The sequence below is a fragment of the Pyrenophora tritici-repentis genome, chromosome 6, assembly GCF_003171515.1.
Source record: "Pyrenophora tritici-repentis strain M4 chromosome 6, whole genome shotgun sequence".
NCBI classification, from domain to species: Eukaryota; Fungi; Ascomycota; class Dothideomycetes; order Pleosporales; family Pleosporaceae; genus Pyrenophora; species Pyrenophora tritici-repentis.
The window spans coordinates 2,224,082-2,237,335 of NC_089395.1; the positions used below are offsets into that span (position 1 = coordinate 2,224,082).

Below are 13,254 nucleotides of genomic sequence, written 5' to 3' on the forward strand. Positions count from 1 at the left end.
CGGAACTAAAATTGAGAGCACGACGGTTTGTCATCAAGATGAAAATGCTCTTTCCAAACCACCTCAAGTGATGTCATCGCTTCGCTCCACTTTACCGTATCCGCAAACACTGGTGCCGAACGAGCAACACTGGCAATTCCTAAGCATCACAATCCTGTCTCTTGACATCGTGATTAGTTTTTATGATACCTTGTCTCTTTCACGGCCATGTTGGGTCACGCGACAATTTCGGTTGAGCGGATCGTACGGCTAATGCGTGGCTGCCGTTATTACCGAGATAGCGACAGGTTACAATGAGTATTTGCTGGTGAGGGACTAGTTCACTCACACCACACTACCAGATTCACAGCATCACGAGAAGCAAACTATCCAAAAATGTAAGAATCCAATAGGCAAATGGTTTTGACTATGGAAAATAACAAATTCTAACACTCCTGCGAAGCTGCCACAAATTAGGTGGTGTAGTAAAAGTCGGGGCGCATGTCGCCCATCTCCTCGATTTCCAGCTCCGTCTTGCCCTGGATCCAAATGTCGCGCTTGCCCTCTTTCCTGAGTCTGTTCTCGCGCTTGAGTGCAAAGTGCATGAAGACGGTTCCACCGAAAAGGAACAAAAACTGGTAGGCAAGGACGATGCTGTGCCCAGTACGATAATGTGGCTTCTCCTTGGAGTCGTAGATGTTTGAGGACACAACACCGTTCATGTTTCCCCAGCCGACGACAACACCAACCATGACACCGCGCTTGAGCGAGCCTTCGACGTTGTTGGAAGCCCATGTCAGGGTGTTTGAGACGGTAGGGTAGATGCCCATTGCGCCGAGGAATGTTCCAGCATACTGAACGGTGGGGTTTGTGGTCGCAAGCAACATGATAAAACCAATGCAACCCAGGATTGCCACCATCATGTTGCAAATACCGCGCAGCTTCGTCTTGTCGGTTACCCAACCAACGATGACGGTCAAGGCAGCAGCGCAAGCGTATGGTGGAACTGACAACAGCTGGGCCTTGGTACCCGCATGACCCATACCGAGAAGAATGGTCGGAAGGAAGAGGGAGAAGCAGTACAACGGGCACAGGCAACCCATGTAGATGACGGCATATCCCCATGTCTTCCAGTCGCGAAGGGCAGCGAAGACGTGTCGACGGTCAATACCTCCTACTTTGGCGCGAGATTGTCCATCCAATTTGAGCCTGCGCACTGCTCGGAGCTTTTCGTCGGCAGTAAGGAAGCGAGCCGTATCGGGGAAATCAAAAGTCATCCACCAGCAGAGCAGACCGACGGCAACGGTCATTAGACCTTCGATGATGACTGGAGTTGTCAGTGCTGATGACACGAGAAACATTGTGGTTAGTACTTACAAATCCATCGCCATCCCTCGTAACCAGCAGTACCGTGCATCTGAGTAATGGCAGCAGCCAGGAGACCACCGAACGATCCGGCAAGCGCAGCAGCCGAGAAGAAGAGAGCAGCACGGAAACCGAGCTCTTGACGCTTGTACCAGCAGCTGCATTGGTGTTAGCATGGCATCTTTCCATAATTGGCGGTAAATTCGTACGAGAGGTAGTAATTGACACCAGGGAACAGGCCGGCCTCGGCAATACCAAGGAAAAATCGGCAGGCCAGCAGACCTTCCTTGTTATGGACAACACCCATCAGAGTCATGATGATACCCCAGGCGAGGATGATGGCTGTGAAGAATACACGGGGTGACCATTTCTTGATGGCGATGTTGGTCAGCGGCTCAAAGCCAGCATATGAGATGAAAAAGATGGTCAAAGCATTGTTGTAGTCGCGGCCACCCATCTTGAGATCGGGCTCCATTTTCGCAACGCGCGCATTTCCAATATTGGTGCGGTCCAGGAACGAGAGCAGATACAGGAGCGAAAGCCACGGAATCAACCACAGGTCCATTTTCCAGACGAGAGCCTTGTCCTACCAAGAGTTAGTATGTGGTTGTATGGGGGAATGTGGCAACTCACAAGCCTAGCGCGTTCTTCATCGCTTTTTCCCACATCTGGGTCGGGATAGTCGTCGAGATCCGACGGCTGACTGAGTTGAGAGCTGTTGACATCGTTGGTGTAGATTTCCTCGCCCTTCTCGTTGGTCTCGAGAGAGGTGTGCTGCGGAGCGGCTGCCATTTTGCCTGGTCCCTGAGCGTAAATTGGATTTCAGTAAGCTGAGGAAATCACTCGAGGGAGGCAGCCAAGGTCTCTATATGTACTCGAGCTCGCGTACACCGGATACGTGCTGCCTCGCAACGAGATGGCCTCTGCTTGATATGACCGGGTTGTTTAGTGCGCCGCGGGACCCCATGGGGCGGTTGGATGGGACAAGAATGTGGATCTGTCAACTGCTGCGTCCAAGCGTGGCTGTGGATGAGGGGCGCCAAAACTAGTTGATTCGATTACTTTGACGCACTTCTACTTGGCGCCAGTCGGCCTTGTACCACACCGTCTTCTGCGGTTGACAAATTTCCCTCCCGTTGCCAGTCAAACCGCCGCTTGGATAGCACAAACCAACACAATTTACCGATGCAGCTGCGCATCTACTCAGCAATTCTAAAGAAAGAGCATATGCTTGATTAAGTTTCAGCCGCGAGCCTCCCTTTCCCCCACCAGGAATACGGTCCGGTATCACTGCGGCCCAGCTCGAAAGCACTTACTCCCACCTTTTGATCGTTTAGGTATGGTATGTCGGCGTCCGGGCCAAGCACATGGATTCGGCGCTGGCTGGGATCCAGAACGACCGGGGCGGCGTTAGATAGAAGCCTGGGCGCAAGCAACGGGGCCATTCGAAGCCTTGAGAAGCGCCGCCCAAGACCTTGGCATAACGCCCTTCACCATGGAGACCCTGGATGCAGGCTCGGCGCCGGGACGTCTTGATTCCACCGGCAGAACGAAGCTTTTGGCAATGCTTCGTTGCACACGCGAATTTGCGTCGTGGAACAGGAACGAAAAACGTGCGATATGGATGTTTTGGTGTTGAGTTTCAGCAAACGTTCATCGGCTGTCTCCCCCGCGTTTTGGGTTTGGCGGAGCAACTTGGCATGGCTAGATAGTGGGTCGGGCCTTACTAGGGCCTCCCCGCCCCCAGGCGTTATTCGCACCTCTGCTCCGCTCTGTAAGCTCAACATCCGCACTCCGGTGCCGGGCTAAAAGTCATGATTGTCAATGTGGACCGGATAAATGGAGCATTGGCCTCTTGTAATTCGACAGCACCGACGGAACAATGGAAGTTGCCTTGTCTTGGGGTCACGGAACCTCCGAGCGCTGGTCTGTGAATGCATGCAACGGCCTCTAAACCTGGACTACGGTACTGTACAGGCGCAAGCGACATGTGGCCACGGCATTTCACTAATATTGGGCCCGTCCACACGTGGTCCCGCTGCAGTATCACTGGCAAGGCCCGCTCTTCGTACTGTAGTCGTCGCGCTGCCCCGGACGCTACCCCACGAATCCAAACTCTACGATACACGCACGCGATGTCGTCTGCCCAGAAACGCCAACGAAGACGTCAGAGACAATCTTTCCAAGTACCGGTCGCGTGGCAGTAAGGTTTTTTCTGGTCCGGATCGGCGAGCGTTGGATGAACCCTTCCGCTTCAACGCTCCGTGTCCATAGAGTAATTGCATGTGGCACGGTGAGCTAGAGACGCTACTGCGGCACGCCTCGATGCACGTCAGATCTGTCAGCGACTGGAACAGCGACTTGCATCTATGAAATTATCCATCTCTCATTACAGCTAACCACGCCGCAATGAGCCACGATAACCTACCTATTCTAGTACTCAACAAACGGCAGCACTGCATGTATCGAAATTACATGACATAAAACCATTGTTTTTCACTCGGGGCATGTGTGTCCAGACTGTGGGTATTTGTTTGTGCCTTGGTATTCATCTATCTTTCCTCACCGATGCGCGAATCGGATATGCGCGTCTATTCGACGGCTTGTCCATTCGTCTAGGCGCACACGTTCAGCTTGGCTACGGATGGGTCGTGATCGCTGACCTGAGCAGCAAACTCAGGCCACGTGTTGACGTGGATGTGCTCATAAGCGGCCTTGCTCTTCTTGGCTAGCGATGGCGACACATACATGTGATCGAGCTGTTGGGCATTCATATCAAACATGTATGTGTAACGTTCGACTTTGTCAATGCCGACCACGGCGTCAAGATCCTTGAGTCCGGATATTGTGGCGTACTCCTCAAGGGGCTCGACGAAAGCAAATTCGTTGAAGTCGCCTGCAGTGATGATGCGGGCGGTACTCTCCTTTGAAAGGATATCCTATCTCAACGTGTTATTCTCTTTGTTGTTTGTTGTTTTGACCTCCAATTCTTCCGGAATGAGATCTCTATTGTGTGACATGTGGCGTTTCTTGGTATTACCCTCCCGAAGGACCAAGGTACGGAAGGGATGGGAGGATGCGACTTAGCTCCGCGCCGCACCGCCGCATACAGCCACCGGGAAGTTTGTCAACGTACCTTGATAAAGTTTGCAGTGAGACGAGATTGCTCAAGCCGATCGTCTACCACAATGTTAGACAACTGTCACGCACGTTTTCGTCCGTTTTGTCGATCAAACTTACCAACACCTCCATTTACAGGCGGCCGCGCATCCCCATGCACACTACTACTGCCCCCCTTTGACCCAAAGTGCACATTCACAGTGAAGAAAACATCAGGCTTATTTTTCTGCTTCTTCCCAATGACCTCCCACTGCGCAACCAACGGCTTCCGACTCGCCGTCCAAGCCTCATTTGCAGGTTCAATACGTCCAGGGTTGTACTTTAGCGCCGGACCGGCAAGTACCTCGTTGGCATCGAGAGCACCGCCTGGGTTGGGTTTGTAGAGACGGACGTGGTTGGGGTTGTAGAGGTAGGCGACGCGGATGTTGCCGCCGGGTTGGCCGCCGTCTTGAGAGTCGGTGGGCGCGATGTCGGTGAAGGTGTAGTTTGGTCCGCCGGCTAGGGTTATAGCTGTTGTGAGGGTTTTGAGGGTTAGGTTCGCGGATACGACTGTGTGAGTGGGAGGTTAGTGTTACTGTCCTCCTTTCATCGCCTGTAACGTGACATGCGTAGGACGTAAAAAGGTAGGAAAAGACAACTCCTTCTCCTGTCACTATATCCATAGCAACACTCCCAGTCAAAAAAAACCCCCACTCTGAGAAAAAAAAACACTCACCTCCATCATTCGTAGGCCCATTATCATCCTGCACCTCCTGCACAAAAATAACATCCGGACTACGCATAAACTCCACCACATGCCTCGCCAACCCGGCATGATGTGTAGAATTCGGCGCCAGATTCTCCACATTATACGCCCCAACCGTAAGCCCTTCACACCCCCCACTCGACACCAACCCCGTCTTCTTCGGCACCTCAGGTTCCTTCTTCTTCACAACCCGCACCCCTGTCGTAGGCAAAATCCGATAAAACCCAAACCCATATGTCACCACCCCGGTAACATCCTCAATCTCATCGCCCATGCGGGAGTCGGTGGGGTTCTTACTACCGTCCAACGGCGTTCCGATGACAATGGCCTCGGGATTAGCGTCTTGCGCTGTCATAGTAAGACCGCCGCGGTTATTCCGTCCTGTAGCTTTCCAGTCCCCACCAACGACCCACGTATCGCCGTATTGATTCGGTTTCGTGAGCACAGTGGGTCGCCGTATCGTTACCAGTTCACCCGTTAGTGACTCCCAGAAATCCAGGCCGTAGGTTTGCGGGCGTAGAGTTGGGTTTACCGTGCTGATTAAACTGGCGTTGTTGGGCACAGCGAAAATACCACCATTGTCCAGACTACTGTATTTTTCCGTAGGGGGGAACGGTGTATTAAGCCCTATCACACGCGGTGGAATCGGTGTGCCTGAACTTATCTTCCGCTCGAGGACTGGGCTGCTGAGTTGTGTGAGGTACAGGTAGTCTTTGTTAGAGCGGTATTCCGTCACTTTTCCCCCGACAACGATGGTGTCGCCGAGGGTGAGGTTGCTGCCGATTGTGCGACTGTAGACGTAGATGGAGTCCGAGGTGCGGATGTCGTTGTCTGAGATGGGCGAGCGGATGTAGATTCCATCAGCGGATTTTGCGGTTACGATCCCGGTGATGTTTTTGACGGTGGTGTTAAGGTAGGGGGAGAGGTAGGCGGGGCCGTTGAGGGAAGGGATCGTTAGGGCGAGTATTGTTAGAGGGAGGAAGAGGAAGGGGAGGGGGGTAAGGGACGGCATTTTGGAGGTGGGATTGCGCCTGGAGGAAGGGACGGAAGGAGAATGAGAGAAGATGAGCGTGAGGATATAGATATCTATCTTTCCCTAAAAAAAAATCCACTTCCCAAGAACCGGGTCAACATACCCAAATCCATCAATCTCCATACGGACCATTCCTGTTCCTATCACTACTACTACCCACGCCACCGTCATCATTCAGACCTAGTATACATACCTATACCTATCAAAGCAGGTGCTCCAAATACTCCATTTCCTCCCTCTAGCCTTGGCAGCTTACTTCCCTCTTAATTTCTCTCTCTCGCGCCCCTTGGCAATTCCCGCAATCTCACTCGCAGCACCCTATTTCGTGCCTGCGTACGGCGGCGTGTACCATTTGTTGAGATGTGGTTGGTCAGGACCCTGGTGAGTGCGGGCCGAGGTTGTTACCCGTTTGGGAAGGTGGGAAGGTGATGCGAAGATGGCGGTGGGCTCCGCTGAGATGTTGAGTTGGGCTGGGGATGCGGCTGAAATTGGGGTCAGGAGGTGGAGAAGAAATGCGGGAGATGCAATGGTAGTGGTAGCACCTGGTTGACATAAAATACTGGACAGTGTGGGTAAGCACGTAAGCACGCGATAGACGTGTCTGGCGACTACAGTGGCTTTTTTACACTAGTATATCCAGTATTTTATGACACCAGGGTGGTAGTGGTAGTGGAAGTGGAAGAGGCGGGGTAGTGATGAGACTGGGAAGATGGGGCTGAAGTATGGCGGTGCGTGCTAGATTCGCACGAATTGATCGCTTCGTTTTGTTGTTAACATGTTTTATAAGCGAGTCGTCAATACAAGCGAGTCGTCAGCCCCACCAACTTCAATCACCTACTCTATCTTAACACGCAATGCCTCCACGCCGCGCTCCTCAAGTATCTTCAAACGAAGCTGATATCCAGCTTGCTATTAGCTCTATTAAAGCAGGTCAGATTTAGTCTGAAAGCAGCGCTGCTTCAATCTATAGTGTCCCTCGCATGACAATGCGCGACCGACGCGCTGGTCGACCTGCCCGACGCGATTGCCAGCCTAACTCAAAGAAGCTTACTAAGAGAGAAGAGGAGGTGATTATTAGCTATATACTTCACCTAGATCAGCGTGGATTTCCGCCTACCTACGCAGCTGTACGGGATATGGCTAATAAGCTGCTAGTGTCAGATATTCACTCTCATCTGGAATACTGATGAAATAGGTAATGATGGTGATGATATTGATGATTGATTGTGTTGTGGTTCTGTCTACGGTTGTGGGCACACCTAGGGGGTGCTAAGCCTTCCTGTGTTCTGATTGGCTCTCACAGATGCCGGGTCGCACTAGTCAGACCCGGCGTCTGTACGCTCTCATCTTCAACAGTGCTATTATCTGACAGCTAGCTGCGCGCGGCGCTGGCTAGGTCGGCGTCTACTAGCCGCGCAACTTTGTTTAGCGTACAGACAGTCTTAAGACGTGTTTTAACCAAGCGTACGATAGGCAGAGAGCTCTCTATAAGAATCTAGCCCTTATCCGAAGCTGGTTTGAGCTTATAGAGGAGACAAAGGCGAAGTACGGCATCTGCGATAAGGACGTCTATAACTTTAATAAAGCTAGCTTTATAATAGGCAAGATTACAACTTAGCTTGTTGTAACAGCGTTAGAAAGGAGAGGCAGGCTAAAGGCTATCTAGCTAGGCAATCGTGAGTGGGTAACGTTAATCGCTACGATCAACGCAGCCGGCTGGTCAGTCCTACCGTTCCTTATCTTCGCTGGCTAGTACCACCTATCAGCCTAGTACGAGGAAGCTAAGATCCCACGCGACTGGGCGATCGCAGTCAGCGACAATGGCTAGACGAATAATAAGCTTGGAGTTGAGTGGCTAAAGCACTTCAACGCTCACACGCAGGCTCGTAGTATAGGCGCGCGTCGCCTGCTTATTATTGATGGCTATAAGAGCCACTAATCTCTAGAGTTCTAGGAGCTCTGTAAGGAGAACAATATCTTGTAAGGGGCTAGACCCCAGCGGCTGTATCGATGACGATACACAGATGACTGATCAAGAGATGCCTTGTAACAGAGTGGATTTGACAAAGAGCTACAAAAGGATGCTAGCTGTACATAAATACAGGAGCGGACCGAAGATGGGCCGAAGTAGAATTAGATGGATGATGACAGAAACCTATAGATGTATCTCGAAGGAATCGCATGACGACAGCTACGCACACAGCGTAGCGCATGTAATAGGCTCAGCCTGTTACATTACCCCCTCCTTTTTAGCAGCCGCGAGGCGAGCTGCTAGTGCAGGGCTGCGTGCAAATTTTGTGAGATGGTGCGTGCTGGCAGGTGTATCTGCAGTGGTAGGAATAGCTAACTGAGAGCAGGGGCGAGACCGAGACTGAGAGCGGGAGCTGGAGCGGGAACTAGAGCGGGAACTAGAGCGCGGGCAGCTACTAATCCAATGGTCAGCGGCGCCGCAATAAAGACATAGGTTGTTGCTAAGGCGATAGGCACGGCGTTCGTCAGATGAGTCAGAGGAGGATGCAGACAGGCGGCGGGCTGGTTTACGGACCGAGGATACTCGTGCGGACTGAACTTGGATTGGATCAACATCCATAGGATCTAGCTGGCGACTGACTTGTTTGGGTTGCTGGGGTGGCTGAGGGCGGCGGGAACGTCGATCGAGGCTCTGAACAAGCTCAACGTATTCATCGTACGGAATAGTAAATAGAGAGTCGTTTGACTCTTCAAGAGACTGACGGAGAGAAGAGCGAAGACCACGGTGGAGTACTGATATACGGGATGTATCAGGCCAGGTCGAAGCACCAGCTTCGTATGCGAGACGCTCAAATCGTGCAAGATAAGCTATCAGAGACTCCTCGTCACGCTGACGGACTAAGGAGAAACGCTGAATAGCCTCCTGTTGCTCCCTTGGGTTGTGGCAGAGACGCTGAAAGAAGGAAAAGATATCCTCCACATCCCACGTGTTGTTTTCTTCAGCTTGATGGCGGAGGTGTAGGACAGATGCTTGCTGAGGTTGTTCTAGGCGGTCCCATACATAATCAAATGCATCAGCTCCTGAGAGCTGGTCTGATCGAAGCTTGGCGCGGATTGAAGGGAGCCATGTCCGGAGTGTAAGCGGCTTTCCGTCAAAACGAGGTGGATCAGGAAGGCGGGAACGGGACGGAGGAGTGGCGGATCTGAGCTGGAGCTCAAGCTGATGTACGCTGGCGCGCGATGCGTCAAGATCAGATCGGAGTGACTGGATCTCAACACGCTGGTTCTGGACCTCCTGCTGTAGCTGTTGTACGAGCAGGAATAGAGAGGACTGATCTAGGTTCGGGTTTGACATGGTGCCGGAAAAAAATAATTCTAACAAGGTTTCTGGCTGGGCTGGCGGGCAAGTTGGTCAAATCCAAATGTAAGGGGCTAGACCCCAGCGGCTGTATCGATGACGATACACAGATGACTGATCAAGAGATGCCTTGTAACAGAGTGGATTTGACAAAGAGCTACAAAAGGATGCTAGCTGTACATAAATACAGGAGCGGACCGAAGATGGGCCGAAGTAGAATTAGATGGATGATGACAGAAACCTATAGATGTATCTCGAAGGAATCGCATGACGACAGCTACGCACACAGCGTAGCGCATGTAATAGGCTCAGCCTGTTACATATCTATACGCTCTGTATGCCTCTTTACTTATCTCACCTACTCTAGCCACTTGATATTGGCTGTTTCTCGCTATTGAAGCGCGCGTACAGCCGTGAGGTGGAGAGCTTCATGCGCAACTACATCAACCACATCACTAAGCTAGAGTTTCTGCCAGCATTCAAGATAGCGTTTAATAGAGCATTCACACTAGCCAACATCTGCTCAGCCTTCCGCGGCTTAGGCCTTGTTCCTCTATAACTAGAGGCTGTTCTATTAAAGCTAGATGTATAGTTGCGTACACCCACTCTAGCAGCTTTGCCAGAGGCTCCCTAGGTAGCTCAAACGCCGAGCAATGCGCGTGAGCTTAAGGCTCAGTCAAGCCTCATACGTGAGCGCGTGCGCTAGCACAAGAGCTCATCACTAGCATTAATTATTGAGGCGATTAACCAGCTGAAGAAGGGCGCTAAGGTGATGATGCTCTCTGCTGAGCTGATACGCGATCGGATCTCCAGTCTTGAGAGAGCCAACAGCGCAGCCTTAGCGCGTAGGCGGCGCTCCAAAAGGCGTATACAGAAGCATGGAGTACTCACAAAGGGAGCTGGAGAGGATATACTGGCTCAAAATGAGGCTAACTAGCAGATTGCTTATGAAGAGCGTTAAGGAGGAGCGCGATCAGGCCTCAGCCAGCGGGCTTAAAGGCGCTGCACTAGGTGCAAGGAGACTGGGCACAGCTCGCGCACATGCAAGACTGATACTATTTATATAGAGTAATCTACTGTATCAATATCTAGCAATAATATTATCGCGTTGTTGAGATGCGTCGCTTTAAAGTTGTAAAAGTTGGTGGGGCTGACGACTCGCTTGTATTGACGACTCGCTTGTATTGACGACTCGCTTGTATTGACGACTCGCTTACCGTATGAAACATGTTATGCATTTCATTTGTTCTTTCACAAATTCATGACAATTACTGAGTGCAGTTCTGTTGCAGACGTGAATTGAGATGATTGGGTTGTTGGGTATGTGATAATTGCCAATTGTATCTGATGTGTTTCTTCATCATACTGCACGATAAATGTTGGAGTATATCCAGTCAATCAAAGTGTGTCCGCGCGAGGCAGTCATCAGTGTATTCTGTGTTCTGTCTGTTGTTGTACTGTCATGGCCACCTTATATGTAGCCATAATCAGGGTCTATTTACATGACGTATCTCTGATGCTGGTAAGGGGAGAAGGTGCTCATGGAGGGGAGGGAGGAGCGCTAGGACAACACACGTGACATGCGCAATACCCTTGCCTCACAAACCGCAACAATAAAGCTAACCTCACACTTCAGTAACACTTTACACCTTCCATCACTCTTTGATGTAATTTAACCTGAATTATCCACCAAGAGCCTCCAATTCTCACATATAAACTCCACTCAAAAGCTTCTTTGTACACAAAAAGTCCAACCTTCCGCATTCCTATCCTAACCACCTCTTCACAAACCCCCATCTCCCCCAACCCCAAACCAGAACCCTACGAATCACATCTGCAACGCACGCCCCACAACTCTTGGAAACGGAAAAACAGCCCCTGTACCACAGTCATCATCGTGGATAAACCTCGTACCCTTCTTCCTCGCCTCATCACTTGTCGTTTCCCCTCCTGCTTATAAAGTCAGCCTACCACACGCTTCCAAATCATCGACGCAACAATCACAACTGCCAACACATCGGTAGCATCCAGGAACGTGTTCCACGCACCAGACGGTCCAGGTCCCCCTGTACCCAGGCACTCCGGTCTGTGAGCACGACGCCTCTCTCTCTCCAGACCACCGGGGTCTGCACGACGGCCGCGAGGTCGGGCTCTAACACCACTTTCAAGACGAATGTACCGGAGTCGTGGATGTATGGGCGGCGGGCTACTAAATCTTCTCACCCTTATCGTTGATTCAGTTGTGCGTGAGGAGGAGCTGGGCGAGTGACTGCGTTGTTTCACGCGGGCACTGGGCGATGGACTGAGCAGTCTCATCATGCCACAAGATCTGGATCGAGATGGCGTTGCCATCATATCCGCTATACCACGTTCCTGTGCTAAAACACTTTTGTAAACGTCGCGGTATGAGCGTGTGAGCGGTTCTGACGAAGTGCCGCTGGGATGTCGTTCTTCGCTTTTTCTTGTGGCGGGAGGAGGAGGTGACATGGAATCTGTTCTTTGTCTGCTTCTTTCGCGGACTATGCGACCGGTGTATGGGACCCGGGATTGCCAGGGGAATTGCACTGGTCGCGTTGGCGTTACGCCGCGTCGTTCTTTGGCTAGAACGTTAGGATACGAGTCCCGTCCTCGTCGTGGGAGAACTAGTAGTAGTGCCTCTCGTGGGGGATTCCGTTGCTCTCTGTTACGCGATGAGGAGCGTTGGACAGGTCCGTAGATGGGTGCGGGTAAAGGTATAGGCTCTGGGCATGTGGATGGTCGTGATACTGGTATGATAATGACAGGTATTCCGGTCTCTTCTTCTTCGAGTGAAAAATCTAGCTCCATGCCCGGCGGAGGACTACTTCGACGGCGTCTTGGGACTTCGGAGGTGGTTGCGATGGCGTCATCGTCAGTCCATTCACTGGAACTAGTTTCGGTGCTCGAAGTAGGCGATTCGTCTGCTGCCGGGGAATCCTGATGAGCATTGAAATCACTCTCTAGCGCATTTTGCGTCCCCGCCGCCGCAGGCAACGGCGGATAATCGTACGAGTACAAATCCGCGTTGGGACCATCTTCTGGAAACCGTGGGAATACCAACTTCTTCCTTCTCGGTGGAGACGACATGAATTACTGACGCCGAGGAGCACTCAAGACGAACTGCACCCAGAAGTTCGACGGCTTTTAGAGCTGAGAGAAATGAATGCCTGTAACGTTAGCTGTAGTTTGGCTTGCAGTGTTGTTGTGTCTCACTTATGCTCTGGCAGTAATGCTGGTGTGCAAGCGATAGTTGGTAAATCTGTTCCTTTGGGTAGGTAGCGATACTGTAATGTGCTATGAGCTGTGCTGAAGATCGTGAGCACGGTGGGAATAACGAATAAATGGGAGTTGATGTTTACATGGTGCAGTGGGGAAGAGGCCAGCTGCTTGTGACGTCGTCCCTGCCAACATTGCATGCTGAGGTAAGAGACGTCCATACTCACCCGAGCAGATGGCAGCAAGGATGATGAAAGAACGTTGGGGGCGGGAAGGCGCATGATAGCGGAGTACCTATTGAGAGAACCAAGAGTTCTACTCCATCACCCAACGCGTCCCAATTAATAGTCCCATAACTCCTATACTCCCACTATCAAAATTCTCACCAGAGTAAAGCTAGTCTTACTACCGCGAATTTGACTCCTCTCTGTAACCATCCAAAGTCACCAA

General features: G+C 51.5%; 4 protein-coding genes across 4 annotated transcripts; all 4 read right to left on the minus strand.

Annotated features, from left to right (window-relative positions):
* Positions 1-452: 452 nt before the first annotated feature.
* PtrM4_120670 (UhpC, Sugar phosphate permease) lies at positions 453-2,136 on the minus strand (the record flags this gene model as incomplete). Its single annotated transcript, XM_001935350.1, has 4 exons — positions 453-1,306; positions 1,357-1,502; positions 1,554-1,930; positions 1,978-2,136. The coding sequence occupies 4 exons, from the start codon at positions 2,134-2,136 to the stop codon at positions 453-455; spliced, it is 1,536 nt and encodes a 511-aa protein (XP_001935385.1).
* Positions 2,137-3,959: 1,823 nt separating this feature from the next.
* PtrM4_120680 (extracellular nuclease) lies at positions 3,960-6,221 on the minus strand (the record flags this gene model as incomplete). The annotated part of the gene is made up of 4 exons (XM_066108432.1): positions 3,960-4,283; positions 4,481-4,524; positions 4,585-5,013; positions 5,180-6,221. 4 exons carry the CDS (start codon positions 6,219-6,221, stop codon positions 3,960-3,962), a joined length of 1,839 nt encoding a protein of 612 aa, XP_065961617.1.
* A 2,459-nt stretch (positions 6,222-8,680) lies between these two features.
* On the minus strand, positions 8,681-9,567 carry PtrM4_120690 (Retrotrans-gag domain containing protein; the record flags this gene model as incomplete). Its single annotated transcript, XM_066108433.1, has 2 exons — positions 8,681-8,713; positions 8,788-9,567. The coding sequence occupies 2 exons, from the start codon at positions 9,565-9,567 to the stop codon at positions 8,681-8,683; spliced, it is 813 nt and encodes a 270-aa protein (XP_065961618.1).
* Positions 9,568-11,532: 1,965 nt separating this feature from the next.
* On the minus strand, positions 11,533-12,675 carry PtrM4_120700 (AF-4 domain containing protein; the record flags this gene model as incomplete). The annotated part of the gene is made up of 1 exon (XM_066108434.1): positions 11,533-12,675. One exon carries the CDS (start codon positions 12,673-12,675, stop codon positions 11,533-11,535), a length of 1,143 nt encoding a protein of 380 aa, XP_065961619.1.
* Between the last annotated feature and the right edge of the window lie 579 nt (positions 12,676-13,254).